General features: G+C 37.1%; 4 protein-coding genes across 7 annotated transcripts; 1 reads left to right on the plus strand and 3 right to left on the minus strand.

Annotated features, from left to right (window-relative positions):
- Positions 1-64: 64 nt before the first annotated feature.
- LOC6542863 (androgen-induced gene 1 protein) lies at positions 65-17,047 on the minus strand. Of its 4 annotated transcripts, none has more exons than XM_015159729.2 (4): positions 16,889-17,047; positions 16,102-16,320; positions 1,472-1,692; positions 65-914 (listed from the first exon to the last, which is right to left on the minus strand). In XM_015159729.2, the coding sequence occupies exons 2-4, from the start codon at positions 16,297-16,299 to the stop codon at positions 590-592; spliced, it is 744 nt and encodes a 247-aa protein (XP_015015215.1). In that variant the 5' UTR covers positions 16,300-16,320; positions 16,889-17,047; the 3' UTR covers positions 65-589. The 4 variants fall into 4 exon arrangements, with proteins under 4 accessions (XP_015015215.1, XP_015015213.1, XP_015015214.1 ...); XM_015159727.2 differs by having other exon boundaries at positions 16,869-17,047; XM_015159728.2 differs by lacking the exons at positions 16,102-16,320; positions 16,889-17,047 and adding an exon at positions 3,074-3,313.
- Positions 3,990-5,782, minus strand: LOC6543315 (protein amnionless). The gene has a single exon (XM_026978324.1). The coding sequence runs from the start codon at positions 5,684-5,686 to the stop codon at positions 4,169-4,171; it is 1,518 nt and encodes a 505-aa protein (XP_026834125.1). The 5' UTR covers positions 5,687-5,782; the 3' UTR covers positions 3,990-4,168.
- A 581-nt stretch (positions 17,048-17,628) lies between the features above and the next one.
- LOC6543403 (protein PET117 homolog, mitochondrial) lies at positions 17,629-18,324 on the plus strand. Its single transcript, XM_001968117.3, has 2 exons — positions 17,629-17,921; positions 17,978-18,324. The coding sequence occupies exons 1-2, from the start codon at positions 17,830-17,832 to the stop codon at positions 18,261-18,263; spliced, it is 378 nt and encodes a 125-aa protein (XP_001968153.1). The 5' UTR covers positions 17,629-17,829; the 3' UTR covers positions 18,264-18,324.
- A 183-nt stretch (positions 18,325-18,507) lies between these two features.
- Positions 18,508-19,975, minus strand: LOC6543395 (splicing factor U2af 38 kDa subunit). The gene is made up of 2 exons (XM_001968118.3): positions 19,716-19,975; positions 18,508-19,647 (listed from the first exon to the last, which is right to left on the minus strand). The coding sequence occupies exons 1-2, from the start codon at positions 19,757-19,759 to the stop codon at positions 18,891-18,893; spliced, it is 801 nt and encodes a 266-aa protein (XP_001968154.1). The 5' UTR covers positions 19,760-19,975; the 3' UTR covers positions 18,508-18,890.
- Between the last annotated feature and the right edge of the window lie 247 nt (positions 19,976-20,222).

The raw sequence follows: 20,222 nt of genomic DNA on the forward strand, positions 1-20,222 counted from the left end.
CACGTTTCCCACAGTTCAAAAATTAGTTTTATTTGAAGCAACCCAACTGAAAACAGTTTCGCAGTAAAGAGTTTAATCGCTTTATTATGGTACTAGAATTGAATAACAGTGGTATTCAAAGATGGCGTTGAATCGGAGTGCTGATATGAGGTGTTTAATCGAGAAGGCATTCTTGCAATTTTGGTTAGTCTAATAAAAACTATCGAAGGACGCGCGCACTCAATACAAACTACGGCTATAATCTCAGTTACAATGTATTCGTAATAAGAATATAATGAATATCATTAGCAAACGGGGTTCCCTATTACGATTAAAGACTCACAATTCAATATTAGTGGAAAATATATTATCGAGTTCATGTTGCAAGTTTCGTTTATTACTTCTCACATATTTCGTGCGACTTCTTGTGTCAACTCTGCAGTACGATTGTACAGACATACATATGTATGTATGCATATGTAAATACTATCTTTGGCTGAGAAGATCGAACAATGTGAGCAAAATGTATAACCGACACCTGTCACTCATTATTTGTATTTGTGGCTAATTAACGCAACTACATCGAACTGAAACGGGTCACAGCCTACTCCTAGTTGGCTTTGCGCTTGGCCAACTTCACTTCCTTGGCCCAGACGGTGTTGTTGAGGAACTCGCCCAGCAGATAAAGCGACAGCGTGAAGCCAACGACGGCCGCGAAGAACAGGATGCGCTGCGGAAGGTGGAGCACCTCGAGCACTGGGTACACCCATACCCCCGAGTAGTGCTTCACCACGTGGATCCAAACCAGGTAGGCGCCCATGAAAATGGCCAGTCCTGCAAGTCCTTGGCTGCGCTTTGGGTACGACCTGTACGAGATGAACAGCTCCAGGACGATAAACACCACAATGTTGGTGTGCAGCACATGGTTGAGCCAGCTGAAAGGGGCAAACGAAGATATTATAAGTGTGTCTTGGCAAAACAATAGGTCAACTCAAGACTTTCCAGACTAGATCTTGCAGTACTTGAATTTTATTCCCACTTTAAGGTTGTTCTTGGGTAATTTTTTATTAAAATATCTGCGCTCATCAAAGTATTCACATGACGTACATATCTTAAAAGCTTTGTCGTAGAAAACTATGCGATTAAGAAGTTAATTACTTTGAAGAAAAAGTCATAACCTCATAACGATATTGTGAGGTCTTGAGGTTAGTGTCTATAACTGAAATGAAAGGTAATACTTGTTTGGACATACGTGAAATTCAAAGATCTAGTTCGGAATAACCCGAACCTAAAAAGCTTGAATGTAAACACATTACCACAACACCCTAGATAGGCAGTGCTATACAAAATGGATATGGCTTTGAATTTGATATGCTTAGAATGCTAATCTGATCATGATACGCGAATTCAAGCGAGCAAAGTAATTTAATTTGTTGAGCAAAATACGTCTTGGGTCAGGCAATCTTGGTTCCACCGGCTTATGTGGTCTCACCTGGGGAACACGGGGTCCAGCACCTTGGGGAAGACCAGCTCCCTGTCGATGGCGTACAGTGTCCAGAAGGTCACGCCCACGTTGATGGCCACTGGAAAGGCCAATGTAGCCATCAGCCAGTCCTTGAACCTGCGCACCGCCGGAGGTTTCTTGGGTGTCAGCTCATTGGTGCCCACGAAATCGTTGACCAGCGATACAATATAGTACAGTGCCTGAATTATCTGTAAGTGCAAGAGCATTTGACGTGTGTGAGATAATGCGAATGCGGCTATTTGAAGGGTTGCTTAAGTGGAGTGGAAGGAATTACAGCCAGCGAAAAAACGTTGCACAAAGCATTTCCTGTTAAATGCTAGCGACATTAAGAGGTAAGACGGGTTCGTTAGTTTAAAAGTTTAAAAGGCAGTGATTTTGGGGGTATTGAAGTATTTGCTTTGCGGTGGTAATTATCTACTATAAATACTTCTTAAGCTAAAGTTTTCATATAAAATCTTCCGAAAGCTTTCTGGAGCTATTGCTTCGGGTATTTTATACACGGTACCCATAGATATATCCCTCTCTTCATCACTCAAGAAAAGCCGATGATTCTAACTAATACCCTACTCATTTTCTCTGTGTATCTTAATAGATGCGTGCAAAACAATCAGAGTGAACTTGAAGCCGCGCTGCGTTCGCGTTTCTAATGGGAGGTGGAGATTACCGCATCCAGGAACGTTAGGTATTTGAATTTGCCCCCCCAGGGATGATGGATCCGCATCTCTGGCTCGCTGGTGGGGAACTCAACGTAGTTGTAGTCGTAATAGATGCCGTAGCCAAACTGCACGGCCGCCGTCAGATGGAGCAGGGTCCTCAGAGCCCCATAGACGCCCTGGTACAGGGAGTTGCCTCGCACGGATGCCATTTTCCTGCTGCAGCTGCTCTGCTGCTCTGCTTCTCCGCTCTCGATTGATTTTTCACGGCACCAAGCCACCAAAACACAACAAACCGGTCTGGTCTGTCTCCCCGAAAGTACTACTGCTCGCAAATCACAACCACCCCAAAAACGGGGCGAGCGGTGGAACAGTGTGCCCGAGCCGGAGCAGGGCCACAATACCAGGTGTTCGGATATACACATACTCGTTTATCCTCTGGTAGGGTTGCAAGGTACGTCGACAAATTCTATAAGATGGTTCCACTTTTAACCTTTGATTCTAGGAGGAAAAGACTTATATTTCTATCTATGAAGATGAGAATTGCTTTTACATTTTGAGCAGCGCATTTGAATTTGTTCTAATATCTTGTTTTTAATTTATGAAACTATCTTCTTTTACTTTAAAACTAATAAGCTCTCATTTTGAAGTCAATTCTTTGACATAATCAAACATGAATTTTGGAATATTATTCACTATTTTACGTATAAAACGATTAATGGTGGCGTAAAACGGTTATTCAGGTTATACCAAAACACATTTTCCCACGCCAAATGTATCTTTACTGACTACCAGCGATTAGATTTGAGTGTAAGGGATAGAACCGGAACATTAGGCCATTACAAATCCATAACCAGTTATGCATAGCTTTTGTTCAACCGGTGTGGAGATTTTCCATATGAACTCATCGGCTTACCGCACAAATAAACGTGAGGAACTTGAATTTTCCGGCGAAGGGCACCGTGTTGGGCATGTCGAGGGTGTGGAAGATGTACACGCCATAGTTGAACTGCAGCACGGCTGTAAAATGGAGGAGCAATTGCACCGCCTTGTTGAAACCCGGCGAAGTAGCCCCTTTGCTAGTCGATTTTGACTTGGGCTTGGCCATGTTATATCTCCTGATGCCAAATATGTACTGATTATGGTGTAGTCAGAGTCCAGTCACTAGCAGCAGGAGTATACGATGGCATACAGTGGTCACACACTAAACACACCTCCGAACAATCGTGAAACTCTTCACAATACTACTGCACTAGTTCGACTGTTCACTGTATGTATTTTCGCTTTCGCTTTGAAACTGATAAGGTGCGTTTATCAGCCGCACTCTGAATCGCCGTAGTACACAGTATTCCACTTCAGAATGAATTGGCAGAAGCTAAATTGAAATCCGAAATCGGCCGCTTAATCCGCATCCGAACTGGCCTCCGTTCCACGTCCCCATATCCGTGCATATCTATGGTTTCATATCCTATGGAAACTGGGGGGAGGAATGCGCCTTTCCATGAGTGTTCTATGAATAGATGTGGATACACAAGAGCCACATTTATGAGCCGGGGACAAAGGCTTCTCGAAATATCTTCGCAGCTAATGCAACTATCGATTCCCGGACCCCTCAACCGCTACCAAACCACCAATCCACCCTCTGTGAAGGTCAAGGAACAAGGCCATTGCGACGAAAGGCAACGCTAACTGAATTACCCGGTAAAATTATCAGGTGCTCATTTGGTTCATTGTGCCTTTACAACACGCGACTTATCGATTGTGCGTTAGTAATTGACTCGGCACTTAGTAATATCCAAAAATAATGACGTAGTATCCCCCTCCAACTTGTAAATTTAACTGCCCTCAATAACTTTGTTAGTGTAATTGTAAGAAATACTTTAATACGCAGGTCACTAATATAGAACACCTAATCCTAAAACTTTACGTCAGATTAGATGTGATGGCTATTGGTGCTTTCGGAAATGGTTTCTATAAAAACTTATCGTGTTATTTTTGATTTCGACTTTAATTAGATGGTCTCCTCATCGGTGTCCGCCCCGCATGTCTCCAAATTGATTTCCGTAAGCTCCTGTTCATCCACCACGCTACTGGCGTCCAGATCTCCAGTCTCCATTTTGGGGACACCCAGGATTTCTTCCTGCTCCTGCGACTCCTTGGCAGCCACCTCCAAAGCTGCTCCCTGCTCGAACATGGGATTGTCAAAGGCTCGTTCCCTCACCTCGCCACTTTCCGGATCGTATGCCATAATTCCCAGGCGATCCACACCAGAAGCACCTCCTTCACTGGAGCCACCCTCTGCGCCACCGTTGTCAAAACGGTTAAAGAGCAGATTCCGGCGCAGTCTCAAGCACAAGTGATGCCACCTCCATCGACGAGGGTCATGGATCCACTGTGGTATCCGGTTCAGGTAGGGATTCTCAGGCATAAAGTGCGCCAAAATGACCACGGACACCAGACCCACCAGGGCCATGCAGAAAAGTATGAGAACAATCGAGGAGAAGCTAACATTGGGATTGTAGGGTCGACCAGAAACCTTTAAGGTTATTCCTTTCTTCTGCCAATTGTGTAGATTCTGTTCCAAAAACTCCATGCTCTGTTCACTATATTTAAGGCGATCAGTTACCACCGCCTGCAGGGAGTTTCCAAACTGCTGGGAGCCCACAAACTCCACGTGTAGGCCGATCTGATCCTTCCGGTTCTCCTGGCTAATGAGGTTGTTTATCTGGGCCATAAACTCCTTTTTACTGCTCTCGGTACAGTGGGTCGTGGGCGTGGAGAGAATGGCCCCGCAAATTAGGCAACATGACCCCAAGGGTCGAACTGGGGACAAGCAGTGGGGCGCCTCGCATTGTTCCTGGACATTATGGCAAACGGGTTCCAGCAATCGCTCAAAGTCCCTGTGACAGCCACACAGCTCTCCTCTGTAGTACTCCACCTGGACGTACTGGGCATTGTGAAAGAGGAATTGACCCAGATCTCTGCTGATAAGTTGTTCCAAGTACGTTTTGGAAATGGATGAACCAGCCAGAATAAGCTGTCCCATCCTCAGATACTGCACGTTTTCCAGGTCAAAGGCCAGTGGTCCATGCCCCTTGATTATGACCTGCTCGTCATCACAGGGAATCCGCTCCAGCTCTGGTGTAAACGGGGAAAATCCCTTAGATTTGTCCGTCCAGGTGCCAGGATCAAACCATTTACTCGACTTCGGCGGCTTCAAAATTGCCTTCTTCTCTTCACTCTCACAGGAGGTCTGCTTGTCGGAACCAAAGGTAATGGTAGATTCCTCTGCCAGGAGGATCGCCCCTTCTCTGGGGAAAAACAAGCCAGAAATGGATAAGTCCTCGGGCAAAGGCAACAATGCTGGGTAGTACTCCGGAAAAACGACCAAATCCTGTGGACATGGCAAGTGGTCATCTATCCAGGAGGAGGGATCATTGAAGTCCATTCCACCGCCATACCACTTGGTGGCCACTGCCCCATGGAACCAGACAAATGCCCAGATCAGCCACTGCCAATGCAACCACATCGTGGGAACAGAATGAATTACAAACTATATCTGAAACGTTCGGAGAATTCCACTCGACGATGTTGCCTCCTATTTGGGGGCGGATAACAATCAGAATTGAAACCAACGAGAGCAGATAAACAGGGGAAATGGGACAGCAGATGTAGGCGCAGTCAGGCAGATGGGAGCAACTTATACCCTATAACTAAGAGATCATAAGAACAGTAGTGATTATTCAATGTTTATGAAAATATCAATGGATTTTGAGGGACAGAATATTTCTAACGCACACATTTATGTGTTTATGACATATTGAAAATCATACTTTATACTCTACACAAAGAAGTTGTATATAATTATAGCCGTTACTCGTAGAGTAAAACTGTTTACTAGATTCGTTGAAAAGTATGTAACAATCAGAAGGATGCGTTGTCCTAAGACTAAAGTTCTAAAGTCCATAACTCAACTTATCTTAATCGGAATTTGAAGTGGCATACCTCTAAATGTTTCTGGAGCAATTCTCTAAAAATCTGCATTCAAATTTAGATTTTTTTTTTTTTTTGGTTTTTTTGTAATTTTTCTGATGTGAGAAATTCAAAAAAATTAAAAAACGCTCCAAAGCTGAAGCTCTAAACTTCATAACTCAACTTATCTTAATCGGAATTTGAAGTGGCATACCTCTAAATGTTTCTGGAGCAATTCTCTAAATATCTGCATTCAAATTTAGAATTTTATTTTTTTTAAATTTTTTTGTAATTTTTCTGATGTGATGATATTGTAGAAAATCAAAAATGTCCCAAGGCTGAAGTTCTAAAGTCCATAACTCAACTTATCTTAATCGGAATTTGAAGTGGCATACCTCTAAATGTTTCTGGAGCAATTCTCTAAATATCTGCATTCAAATTTAGAATTTTATTTTTTCAAAATTTTTTTGTAATTTTTCTGATGTGATGATATTGTAGAAAATCAAAAATGTCCCAAGGCTGAAGTTCTAAAGTCCATAACTCAACTAATCTTAATTGGAATTTAAAGTGGCATACCTCTACATGTTTCTGGAGAAATTCTCTAAAAAACTGCATTAAAATTTCGAATTTTATTTTTTCAAAATTTTTTTGTAATTTTTCTGATGTTTTGATGTTGTAGAAACTCAAAAATGTCCTAAGACTGAAGTTCTAAAGTCCATAACTCAACTTATCTTAATCGGAAGTTGAAGTGGCATACATCTAAATGTTTCTGGATCAATTCTCTAAATATCTGCATTCAAATTTAGAATTTTATTTTTTCAAAATTTTTTTGTAATTTTTCTGATGTGATTTTATTTTTTATTTTTTCAAAATTTTTTTGTAATTTTTCTGATGTGATGATATTGTAGAAAATCAAAAATGTCCCAAGGCTGAAGTTCTAAAGTCCAAACCTCAACTAATTTTAATCGGAATTTAAAGTGGCATACCTCTACATGTTTCTGGAGAAATTCTCTAAAAAACTGCATTCAAATTTAGAATTTTATTTTTTTTTGGTTTGTAATTTTTCTGATGTTTTGATGTTGTAGAAACTCAAAAATGTCCTAAGACTAAAGTTCTAAAGTCCATAACTCAACTTATCTTAATCGGAAGTTGAAGTGGCATACCTCTAAATGTTTCTGGATCAATTCTCTAAATATCTGCATTCAAATTTAGAATTTTATTTTTTCAAAATTTTTTTGTAATTTTTCTGATGTGATGATATTGTAGAAAATCAAAAATGTCCCAAGGCTGAAGTTCTAAAGTCCATAACTCAACTAATTTTAATCGGAATTTAAAGTGGCATACCTCTAAATGTTTCTGGAGCAATTCTCTAAATATCTGCATTCAAATTTAGAATTTTATTTTTTCAAAATTTTTTTGTAATTTTTCTGATGTTTTGATATTGTAGAAAATCAAAAATGTCCCAAGGCTGAAGTTCTAAAGTCCATAACTCAACTAATCTTAATTGGAATTTAAAGTGGCATACCTCTACATGTTTCTGGAGAAATTCTCTAAAAAACTGCATTAAAATTTCGAATTTTATTTTTTCAAAATTTTTTTGTAATTTTTCTGATGTTTTGATGTTGTAGAAACTCAAAAATGTCCTAAGACTGAAGTTCTAAAGTCCATAACTCAACTTATCTTAATCGGAAGTTGAAGTGTCATACCTCTAAATGTTTCTGAATCAATTCTCTAAATATCTGCATTAAAATTTAGAATTTTATTTTTTCAAAATTTTTTTGTAATTTTTCTGATGTTTTGATGTTGTAGAAACTCAAAAATGTCCTAAGACTAAAGTTCTAAAGTCCATAACTCAACTTATCTTAATCGGAAGTTGAAGTGGCATACCTCTAAATGTTTCTGGATCAATTCTCTAAATATCTGCATTCAAATTTAGAATTTTATTTTTTCAAAATTTTTTTGTAATTTTTCTGATGTGATGATATTGTAGAAAATCAAAAATGTCCCAAGGCTGAAGTTCTAAAGTCCATAACTCAACTAATTTTAATCGGAATTTAAAGTGGCATACCTCTAAATGTTTCTGGAGCAATTCTCTAAATATCTGCATTCAAATTTAGAATTTTATTTTTTCAAAATTTTTTTGTAATTTTTCTGATGTTTTGATATTGTAGAAAATCAAAAATGTCCCAAGGCTGAAGTTCTAAAGTCCATAACTCAACTAATCTTAATTGGAATTTAAAGTGGCATACCTCTACATGTTTCTGGAGAAATTCTCTAAAAAACTGCATTAAAATTTCGAATTTTATTTTTTCAAAATTTTTTTGTAATTTTTCTGATGTTTTGATGTTGTAGAAACTCAAAAATGTCCTAAGACTGAAGTTCTAAAGTCCATAACTCAACTTATCTTAATCGGAAGTTGAAGTGTCATACCTCTAAATGTTTCTGAATCAATTCTCTAAATATCTGCATTAAAATTTAGAATTTTATTTTTTCAAAATTTTTTTGTAATTTTTCTGATGTTTTGATGTTGTAGAAACTCAAAAATGTCCTAAGACTGAAGTTCTAAAGTCCATAACTCAACTTATCTTAATCGGAAGTTGAAGTGGCATACCTCTAAATGTTTCTGGATCAATTCTCTAAATATCTGCATTCAAATTTAGAATTTTATTTTTTCAAAATTTTTTTGTAATTTTTCTGATGTGATGATATTGTAGAAAATCAAAAATGTCCCAAGGCTGAAGTTCTAAAGTCCATAACTCAACTAATCTTAATCGGAATTTAAAGTGGCATACCTCTACATGTTTCTGGAGAAATTCTCTAAAAAACTGCATTAAAATTTCGAATTTTATTTTTTCAAAATTTTTTTGTAATTTTTCTGATGTTTTGATGTTGTAGAAACTCAAAAATGTCCTAAGACTGAAGTTCTAAAGTCCATAACTCAACTTATCTTGATCGGAAGTTGAAGTGGCATACCTCTAAATGTTTCTGGATCAATTCTCTAAATATCTGCATTCAAATTTAGAATTTTATTTTTTCAAAATTTTTTTGTAATTTTTCTGATGTGATGATATTGTAGAAAATCAAAAATGTCCCAAGGCTGAAGTTCTAAAGTCCATAACTCAACTAATTTTAATCGGAATTTAAAGTGGCATACCTCTACATGTTTCTGGAGCAATTCTCTAAATATCTGCATTCAAATTTAGAATTTTATTTTTTCAAAATTTTTTTGTAATTTTTCTGATGTGATGATGTTGTAGAAACTCAAAAATGTCCTAAGACTAAAGTTCTAAAGTCCATAACTCAACTTATCTTAATCGGAATTTGAAGTGGCATACCTCTAAATGTTTCTGGAGCAATTCTCTAAATATCTGCATTCAAATTTAGAATTTTATTTTTTCAAAATTTTTTTGTAATTTTTCTGATGTTTTGATGTTGTAGAAACTCAAAAATGTCCTAAGACTAAAGTTCTAAAGTCCATAACTCAACTTATCTTAATCGGAATTTGAAGTGGCATACCTCTAAATGTTTCTGGAGCAATTCTCTAAATATCTGCATTCAAATTTAGAATTTTATTTTTTCAAAATTTTTTTGTAATTTTTCTGATGTGATGATATTGTAGAAAATCAAAAATGTCCCAAGGCTGAAGTTCTAAAGTCCATAACTCAACTAACCTTAATCGGAATTTAAAGTGGCATACCTCTACATGTTTCTGGAGAAATTCTCTAAAAAACTGCATTCAAATTTAGAATTTTATTTTTTTTTTGGTTTTTTTGTAATATTTCTGATGTTTTGATGTTGTAGAAACTCAAAAATGTCCTAAGACTAAAGTTCTAAAGTCCATAACTCAACTTATCTTAATCGGAATTTGAAGTGGCATACCTCTAAATGTTTCTGGAGCAATTCTCTAAAAATCTGCATTCAAATTTAGAATTTTATTTTTTCAAAATTTTTTTTTAATTTTTCTGATGTTTTGATGTTGTAGAAACTCAAAAATGTCCTAAGACTAAAGTTCTAAAGTCCAAACCTCAACTTATCTTAATCGGAATTTGAAGTGGCATACCTCTAAATGTTTCTGGAACAATTCTCTAAATATCTGCATTCAAATTTAGAATTTTATTGTTTCAAAATTTTTTTGTAATTTTTCTGATGTGATGATATTGTAGAAAATCAAAAATGTCCCAAGGCTGAAGTTCTAAAGTCCATAACTCAACTAATTTTAATCGGAATTTAAAGTGGCATACCTCTACATGTTTCTGGAGAAAATCTCTAAAAAACTGCATTCAAATTTAGAATTTTATTTTTTTTTGGTTTTTTTTGTAATTTTTCTGATGTTTTGATGTTGTAGAAACTCAAAAATGTCCTAAGACTAAAGTTCTAAAGTCCATAACTCAACTTATCTTAATCGGAAGTTGAAGTGGCATACCTCTAAATGTTTCTGGATCAATTCTCTAAATATCTGCATTCAAATTTAGAATTTTATTTTTTCAAAATTTTTTTGTAATTTTTCTGATGTGATGATATTGTAGAAAATCAAAAATGTCCCAAGGCTGAAGTTCTAAAGTCCATAACTCAACTAATTTTAATCGGAATTTAAAGTGGCATACCTCTAAATGTTTCTGGAGCAATTCTCTAAATATCTGCATTCAAATTTAGAATTTTATTTTTTCAAAATTTTTTTGTAATTTTTCTGATGTTTTGATATTGTAGAAAATCAAAAATGTCCCAAGGCTGAAGTTCTAAAGTCCATAACTCAACTAATCTTAATTGGAATTTAAAGTGGCATACCTCTACATGTTTCTGGAGAAATTCTCTAAAAAACTGCATTAAAATTTCGAATTTTATTTTTTCAAAATTTTTTTGTAATTTTTCTGATGTTTTGATGTTGTAGAAACTCAAAAATGTCCTAAGACTGAAGTTCTAAAGTCCATAACTCAACTTATCTTAATCGGAAGTTGAAGTGTCATACCTCTAAATGTTTCTGAATCAATTCTCTAAATATCTGCATTCAAATTTAGAATTTTATTTTTTCAAAATTTTTTTGTAATTTTTCTGATGTTTTGATGTTGTAGAAACTCAAAAATGTCCTAAGACTGAAGTTCTAAAGTCCATAACTCAACTTATCTTAATCGGAAGTTGAAGTGGCATACCTCTAAATGTTTCTGGAGCAATTCTCTAAATATCTGCATTCAAATTTAGAATTTTATTTTTTCAAAATTTTTTTGTAATTTTTCTGATGTGATGATATTGTAGAAAATCAAAAATGTCCCAAGGCTGAAGTTCTAAAGTCCATAACTCAACTAATCTTAATCGGAATTTAAAGTGGCATACCTCTACATGTTTCTGGAGAAATTCTCTAAAAAACTGCATTAAAATTTCGAATTTTATTTTTTCAAAATTTTTTTGTAATTTTTCTGATGTTTTGATGTTGTAGAAACTCAAAAATGTCCTAAGACTGAAGTTCTAAAGTCCATAACTCAACTTATCTTGATCGGAAGTTGAAGTGGCATACCTCTAAATGTTTCTGGATCAATTCTCTAAATATCTGCATTCAAATTTAGAATTTTATTTTTTCAAAATTTTTTTGTAATTTTTCTGATGTGATGATATTGTAGAAAATCAAAAATGTCCCAAGGCTGAAGTTCTAAAGTCCATAACTCAACTAATTTTAATCGGAATTTAAAGTGGCATACCTCTACATGTTTCTGGAGCAATTCTCTAAATATCTGCATTCAAATTTAGAATTTTATTTTTTCAAAATTTTTTTGTAATTTTTCTGATGTGATGATGTTGTAGAAACTCAAAAATGTCCTAAGACTAAAGTTCTAAAGTCCATAACTCAACTTATCTTAATCGGAATTTGAAGTGGCATACCTCTAAATGTTTCTGGAGCAATTCTCTAAATATCTGCATTCAAATTTAGAATTTTATTTTTTCAAAATTTTTTTGTAATTTTTCTGATGTTTTGATGTTGTAGAAACTCAAAAATGTCCTAAGACTAAAGTTCTAAAGTCCATAACTCAACTAACCTTAATCGGAATTTAAAGTGGCATACCTCTACATGTTTCTGGAGAAATTCTCTAAAAAACTGCATTAAAATTTCGAATTTTATTTTTTTTTGGTTTTTTTGTAATTTTTCTGATGTTTTGATGTTGTAGAAACTCAAAAATGTCCTAAGACTAAAGTTCTAAAGTCCATAACTCAACTTATCTTAATCGGAATTTGAAGTGGCATACCTCTAAATGTTTCTGGAGCAATTCTCTAAATATCTGCATTCAAATTTAGAATTTTATTTTTTCAAAATTTTTTTGTAATTTTTCTGATGTGATGATATTGTAGAAAATCAAAAATGTCCCAAGGCTGAAGTTCTAAAGTCCATAACTCAACTAATCTTAATCGGAATTTAAAGTGGCATACCTCTACATGTTTCTGGAGAAATTCTCTAAAAAACTGCATTCAAATTTAGAATTTTATTTTTTCAAAATTTTTTTGTAATTTTTCTGATGTGATGATGTTGTAGAAACTCAAAAATGTCCTAAGACTAAAGTTCTAAAGTCCATAACTCAACTTTTCTTAATCGGAATTTGAAGTGGCATACCTCTAAATGTTTCTGGAGCAATTCTCTAAATATCTGCATTCAAATTTAGAATTTTATTTTTTCAAAATTTTTTTGTAATTTTTCTGATGTTTTGATGTTGTAGAAACTCAAAAATGTCCTAAGACTAAAGTTCTAAAGTCCATAACTCAACTTATCTTAATCGGAATTTGAAGTGGCATACCTCTAAATGTTTCTGGAGCAATTCTCTAAATATCTGCATTCAAATTTAGAATTTTATTTTTTCAAAATTTTTTTGTAATTTTTCTGATGTGATGATATTGTAGAAAATCAAAAATGTCCCAAGGCTGAAGTTCTAAAGTCCATAACTCAACTAATCTTAATCGGAATTTAAAGTGGCATACCTCTACATGTTTCTGAAGAAATTCTCTAAAAAACCGCATTAAAATTTCGAATTTTATTTTTTTTTGGTTTTTTTGTAATTTTTCTGATGTTTTGATGTTGTAGAAACTCAAAAATGTCCTACGACTAAAGTTCTAAAGTCCATAACTCAACTTATCTTAATCGGAATTTGAAGTGGCATACCTCTAAATGTTTCTGGAGAAATTCTCTATAAAACTGCATTCAAATTTAGAATTTTATTTTTTTTTGGTTTTTTTTTGTAATTTTTCTGATGTTTTGATGTTGTAGAAACTCAAAAATGTCCTAAGACTAAAGTTCTAAAGTCCATAACTCAACTTATCTTAATCGGAATTTGAAGTGGCATACCTCTAAATGTTTCTGGAGCAATTCTCTAAATATCTGCATTCAAATTTAGAATTTTATTTTTTCAAAATTTTTTTGTAATTTTTCTGATGTGATGATATTGTAGAAAATCAAAAATGTCCCAAGGCTGAAGTTCTAAAGTCCATAACTCAACTAATCTTAATCGGAATTTAAAGTGGCATACCTCTACATGTTTCTGGAGAAATTCTCTAAAAAACTGCATTCAAATTTAGAATTTTATTTTTTTTTGGTTTTTTTGTAATTTTTCTGATGTTTTGATGTTGTAGAAACTCAAAAATGTCCTACGACTAAAGTTCTGAAGTCCATAACTCAACTTATCTTAATCGGAATTTGAAGTGGCATACCTCTAAATGTTTCTGGAGCAATTCTCTAAAAATCTGCATTCAAATTTAGAATTTTATTTTTTCAAAATTTTTTTTTAATTTTTCTGATGTTTTGATGTTGTAGAAACTCAAAAATGTCCTAAGACTAAAGTTCTAAAGTCCATAACTCAACTTATCTTAATCGGAATTTGAAGTGGCATACCTCTAAATGTTTCTGGAGCAATTCTCTAAATATCTGCATTCAAATTTAGAATTTTATTTTTTCAAAATTTTTTTGTAATTTTTCTGATGTGATGATATTGTAGAAAATCAAAAATGTCCCAAGGCTGAAGTTCTAAAGTCCATAACTCAACTAATCTTAATCGGAATTTAAAGTGGCATACCTCTACATGTTTCTGGAGAAATTCTCTAAAAAACTGCATTCAAATTTAGAATTTTATTTTTTTTTGGTTTTTTTTTGTAATTTTTCTGATGCTTTGATGTTGTAGAAACTCAAAAATGTCCTAAGACTAAAGTTCTAAAGTCCATAACTCAACTAATCTTAATGGGAATTTAAAGTGGCATACCTCTACATGTTTCTGGAGCAATTCTCTAAAAATCTGCATTCAAATTTAGAATTTTTTTTTTTTTTGTAATTTTTTGATGTTTTGATCTTGTAGAAACTCAAAAATGTCCCAGGACTGAAGTTCTAAAGTGCATATCTCAACCTATCTTAATTGGATTTTAAAATGTAATTTTTAAAAAATTTGGTGATATTTTTGCACTTTTTTATAAGTCCTGTAGTCGATCTACCACTCTATCACTTTTTTTCACAATTTCTATTAGGTCATCAAGACCTAAAGATGGCGCGCCTAATAAATCTTCCTTTAAATATATTTCACTAATAAATTGTTCACAATCGAAGAGTAAGAATTTCACGTTTGCTTAAACAATTGTTTGTCAGAAAATAGTTAGTTTATTTTTATTTTGATTGCGCCGATATAAACAATTTCAGTACACCCGATTCGTGAATTGCCCAGAAGACCAGAAAAAGGTAAAAAACCGAGAACAAAAATAATGAACCGGATGGTAATGGCACCGAAACATTCTCGTGATCGTTTCAAGGGACTACATAAAAGAAAAAGATCTGTAGATATAAAGCACTTTATGCTAACCAGATCAAAGTACTTGGGGCGGGACAGACGGCGTTAATCAAGGGCAAGCAAGGTCATGGAATAACAAAATAAAATGTTCCTTAAAAGCCGCACGGAAATTGAATGTTGTGGTGTGGAAATAAGTAAGAAAACATCGTCTCAAAAAGAGCACCATTCATTCTTATGAATAATTGCAATTAATGCAAAAACGATCTTCATTTCTGGGTCATATCTTAAAAAAAGAAAATTGTGGAGATAATAATGTCAAGTTGAGATAAATTTATTGATATTTTAAGACCCCTTTAAAAGTTTTAATTTTAAAATTATCTAAGATAAAACTTCAAATATAAATACATGAAAACAAGTATGTAGAACTATTTCCAGAGTGCCGGCCGAAATTCAAGACATATTTATTTACCCATTCGTAGATGAAATTCGCTTTGAAATATTTGCTTGTGCCTGTTGCCAAGGAGCTGCGAGAAAATGCAATAATCCATCGATTTTCTAACAATTTTAACGATATGTAAATGAGGCGTCAGAAGCGCCGAACACCAAATCGAAGCCAACTGCCACGTATGGCACATTTACATTGGCGCTCATCAGATAATCTTGCATTCGTCAGATTCATACATTTTTGGCCACTGCTCCCAGTGGGAGCAAGAAGCGAAATCGAAAATCTGGAAAACCGCGAACATCTGAGCAAATAAATACCGCACTTGAGGCGAGAAAAAGGCGAAAAGTGATTGCCCACGCGGAATGTGCAATGCCATCAGGGAAAAGTGCAGCGCTCATGAGGAAACTCGGCGAGCATAGCTCTCGTATCTGTCGGATACTCCTCTGTATTCCACAGTAGCTGACCCCGCCAGGCCGATAAAAAGCGTGCAAGTACGAAAAAATCGGAGGGGAAAGGGGACGGTTCGATCCCCAACGAGCAGACAAACAAATAAACAAACATATGGCACACATAAACGCGAACATCGGCATACGGGCATGGAGGAAAAATAATTTTTCCTTCGCTGATTTTTCACGTCTCGAGCTCAACACTTGAAACAACCGATGCTGGCCGCATTTCCGTCTTGTTTTTTAATTTCCCATAATTTATCATACATATATGTAGTACATATGTATACATATATCTTTGTGGCGCTTTCGATGGACACACCGTAAATTAACTCACCAGCGACCAGTAAGACAGCAATTTGATTTTCTGGGGCAGCGATTCCGGGACCAGACGGCGATTAGGGCTCGTCTTTAGTTTGTAGCTCCTTTGGATCTCGAAGGAGCTGTAGTAGAGCCCATAGGCAAATTGGCCGAGTGCACACAGGTGTATGATTGTCACAAAGACGCGCGACTTGTAAAGCTCAACTTTGGTCATCTTGTAGATTTTTCACAGATCCTACACAGAAAAAGCCAGAGCAGACTCACATTACACGGACAGAAAAATTACGCAAACTGTTGGTCAAGTTATAATTCGTTACGTTCTCGTGATTTGTCTCGAAAGTGATATGATCCTTTAAAGGTCTAAAATAATTGTGAATAACTGTCCCTTGACGAATGCAAATGAAATGTTTCTTAATTTGCAGAAATGAACATTTTAGCCAAGAATTTGTATTGTTTTTCTCTGTGCAGTGCCGTGGCGAAAGAAGTGCATTAAAATCGTTGTCAAGGTGTTTTGGGCTCTTGAGTCAAGACACCTCGCGTTCGTCAACTCAAAGCGCGCACAAATTTAAATCAATATTTGCGTCACCGACATAAATATTTAAGCCCCCCAAACTTAGCCAGATATTCCTCGAAGAAATTTTGATAGTCTTAGCTGCCCTGAAAGTAGGTCCCCGTAGCGCTTGTTTATAAATCGGTTATGGTAATAATTTGATGGTTTTTATGGCCCTTAATAACAATTGTTGATTGCTTTTAAACTTGATTTCCACACTCTAAACAAATCACCAGGTCTCCGGCACACGCACGCTAAGTATTTTCCTGATTTCTTTTTGGCTTCGCTCGGAGGAAGTGCTCGGCTGCGATTTTCCCTTGACCGCGGGCACAACTGAGCGTATGGAAAACTGGAGTCGCACTGTTGCCCATAGCCCATACGCCGTGTTGCCTCCTGCCTTTTGTACTCGTTTCCATTGTACTTGGCTGTTGCTTCTGTTTCTGCTTCTGCCTCGGTTTTGTGGTGTCGTTCCTCCAGTCGTTCGCATCAGGTGCGTGCTGCGCATGTCCGGACCACCGACCACGGAACACGGACCCCGGGTTTCGCATTCCGGATTCGGGAGTGGGAGCTCCTTTTATGCGTTAATGATGGCCAATCACCTGAATGAATCGCCCCCACCCATTGAGATGTGTGTTGTTTAGTGAGTAACCAGATGAGTCGAAATAATGCAGTCATAACTAGGTGATATCTTTGCAGGGAGGTAAGCATCTGGTTCTATTTTCAGAAAGTACATGGCACTGCGTCAAAGCAGTAGATAAAGATATTAAAAAAACTAAAAGAAAGTAATTGATAAGGCTAGAAGCTATGTAGTACGAAGATACAAGATACCGGAATTGCTGTTATATACATCACATTGAAACTATATATTCGTCTATATCTTTAAGGGATAAGGTTTTCAATAACCTGAGATTTTCCAACTGCAGCTGGCTGTTCCCCCACAAAAGTGTTGCGTGATTTTGATTTTTGATAATTTGATTTTCCCGCGCACTAACTTTGGATAGGGAAAACCTTGTTTCCGTAAACTGGCCACTCTCTCTTGCCAGCTGTATGGTGCTGGTGTTTTTCTATCAAATTTAAAGTCATGTCGTAACCCGGATCGACTCAGAAACAATACAACCCGACAGCCAAATTCCCAGTGCAGGCATTTTCCGCAGACCGCTCTTCCAGCTGCAGACCGGTACCGCTACCTCAGTCATGTCGACCGCTTCCCGAGTGACTTTGGGCCTGGCGGTCTCCATTTCCACAGCGATCATAGGTTATGTGCACTATAAACAATCGGCAGACCGGTAAGTGCGCCAAATACTCCGGAATGAAAGTATAGCCTCTGTTCCTCAACCTCCAGCCTGAGACTCCATGATGGTGTCCTGAGGGATGTTGAGCAGCAGCAACGGCGGAAGCACGAGAATACCTACGCGCTGCAGCAGCAAATAGACATCACCAAACAACTGAAGGCCAGGGAGCCGTCGAGCATCTCCTCCGATAAGCCCGAGCCTCCATCGACGAATCACACGCAAAGTAATCTTCAAGCGGAGAAGTCAGCGGTGCTAAATGAAGGCGAGGCATTCAGAGGCGTTTCTCAGGCTGGAACGACTAATCGAGATGGGAGCCCGCCAACCGACATAGCTTAAACACAAACATGCCCTTAACTATACACCTATTAAAGACTAAGAGAAACTCGGGTAAAAAGAAGGATTTCGTTGTTGAAATGCATACATTTTTAAAGATTTAAATAGTTACTTTCGATGAAAGATTTCGCTTAAAACCGATTCTGTAGTTGACAGCGGTATCAATATAGTTAAAATAATTTGGTAAGACAAATTTGCGAAATAAGACTGCAGGCCCCTCAAGGGGCATCACCTTCTAAATATTATCCATTCTATTTTATTTGTTTCTATCTTTTATTTTTCGTACCTCGACTTTTTGACAATTATACCCAATTTTTCGGAACCTTATGCGATACTCTGGCTTTTGCGATTCCTCTGTGTAGATATAGTATTACTCAATTTTATTATTACGAATGTATGTATAGTAAATTACAATTCTAATGGGCGCTCGGTAAAGTATTTCGCGGGGGGTTTGTACATTGGTGGTGGTGGAACTCCCCATCATCATTTCCTCCTCATCTCATCTACTCCAAAGTGATATAAAAACGTGGAAAACCAACGCAGAGAATAAAATACACGATGCTTTGCGTTACTGCTTGTCCGTTGCTTTCTCTCTCAATTCCCACTGTACTGAAAAAATGTCCAGAATATTTAATACCGTCCACCTCCACCCCCACCGCCTCCTCCGCCGCCACCACCTTTGCGACGATCGCGATCGTTTCCGCGATCATTGCCACGCATGTTGTCCCGCTCATTGTTCAAGTAGTTTCCTCCGCCGACACCGTCGCCTCTGCCTCCTCCTCTTCGACCCGGGGACCGGGACCTACTGCGGGAGCCGCGACGGCGTCCAGGGGATCGGGAACGGGAGCGGGCACGACGGCGGCGGGAGTAGAGGTACCTTCGCAGCTCACGCGAGATGGGCTTTAAGTGCATGAAGTTGCAGAAGCCGGAGCGGGTACACTCGCCCATCTCGTACTGCCGACAGCACGCCTCGCGGAAATCGGTAACCGGCGATAGTTCCGAGTAGACCGGTCGACCACCGAACCACCGGTTGTTCAAATCATTTGCGGCCTTTTCCGCATCAGCCTCGTTGCGGAATTTGATGTAGACGTTGCCGACCAGATGGTCGCCTAGGTTGTCGCATACGTTCATCTCCTCGATTTCCCCGTACTTGTCCTCGCACTCTACGAACACGTCCTCGAAAAAGTTGTCGTAGTGCTCTTGCATCTCCTCGTCGGAGACGTTCGCCACCAGATGGGAGCCATCCGCGGATTTGGCCGAGTTTTGCGGGTTCACGTACAGATTTTGGAGCAGCACCGTCTGCGAGAAAGTGGGTTTGTTGTGGATGCGCGAGCATCGGTCGCCGTGGCGGCAGGCTCCGATCTTGAAGTAGAACGAACAGTTCACCCTGGTAAATGCAACACCATTTAATTATTAACACCGGGAACGTCAAAATAAATGTGCCATGCGACTCACTTGTCCTTTTCCGTGCCGAAAATGGATGCCAAGTACTCGGCCATATTGGCGGCTTTACTGTGGAGTTGCTGTGGCCAAAATGTGTAACTTCGCTACCCGCTTGCCTCTGCTACGCGGTCCAACTGTAATTACGTTAGCGGCCTGTTTACTTTGTGCTAAATTTCAATTATTTTCGGAAGCCGCACGAAAAAAGCAGCGTCTGGTCGTATTCTGCACGGCGTTGCCAGCTTCGAGTCTAGAGTTGGAACAAAAATCTATGACTACTTGATGATATCGATATGTTTTTTTTTTAGCATCGATATTTGCTACCACTTAATTAATTTATATGTTTTAAGAAATGTTTTAAAACATTATTTTCAGGAGATTCCATCATCCGAATACGTTTTAATTTAAATATTAAACAAATGGCCCCTGTTACAGTAAAATTAGAATTTTCAAAAGTTCGAGGTTTTATTTTCTACTTGACTAAACCAATTTTTTAATTTACAACAACAATAATATTAAGCA

Source organism: Drosophila erecta, unplaced genomic scaffold (genome assembly GCF_003286155.1).
Source record: "Drosophila erecta strain 14021-0224.00,06,07 unplaced genomic scaffold, DereRS2 tig00000055-arrow-pilon, whole genome shotgun sequence".
Lineage (NCBI taxonomy): Eukaryota > Metazoa > Arthropoda > Insecta > Diptera > Drosophilidae > Drosophila > Drosophila erecta.

What these genes read in the sequence shown, in the direction of transcription:
- LOC6542863 (XM_001968113.3), bottom strand. Translation starts at nt 2,369, where the DNA reads ATGGCATCCGTGCGAGGCAACTCCCTGTACCAGGGCGTCTATGGGGCT. An exon ending in ACCTAACGTTCCTGGATGCG is followed by an intron (nt 1,693 to 2,168) that starts GTAATCTCCACC and finishes TTGCACTTACAG; the next exon opens with ATAATTCAGGCACTGTACTA. An exon ending in CTGGACCCCGTGTTCCCCAG is followed by an intron (nt 915 to 1,471) that starts GTGAGACCACAT and finishes TGCCCCTTTCAG; the next exon opens with CTGGCTCAACCATGTGCTGC.
- LOC6543315 (XM_026978324.1), bottom strand. Translation starts at nt 5,686, where the DNA reads ATGTGGTTGCATTGGCAGTGGCTGATCTGGGCATTTGTCTGGTTCCAT.
- LOC6543403 (XM_001968117.3), top strand. Translation starts at nt 17,830, where the DNA reads ATGTCGACCGCTTCCCGAGTGACTTTGGGCCTGGCGGTCTCCATTTCC. An exon ending in TATAAACAATCGGCAGACCG is followed by an intron (nt 17,922 to 17,977) that starts GTAAGTGCGCCA and finishes CTCAACCTCCAG; the next exon opens with CCTGAGACTCCATGATGGTG.
- LOC6543395 (XM_001968118.3), bottom strand. Translation starts at nt 19,759, where the DNA reads ATGGCCGAGTACTTGGCATCCATTTTCGGCACGGAAAAGGACAA. An exon ending in TTCGGCACGGAAAAGGACAA is followed by an intron (nt 19,648 to 19,715) that starts GTGAGTCGCATG and finishes TGCATTTACCAG; the next exon opens with GGTGAACTGTTCGTTCTACT.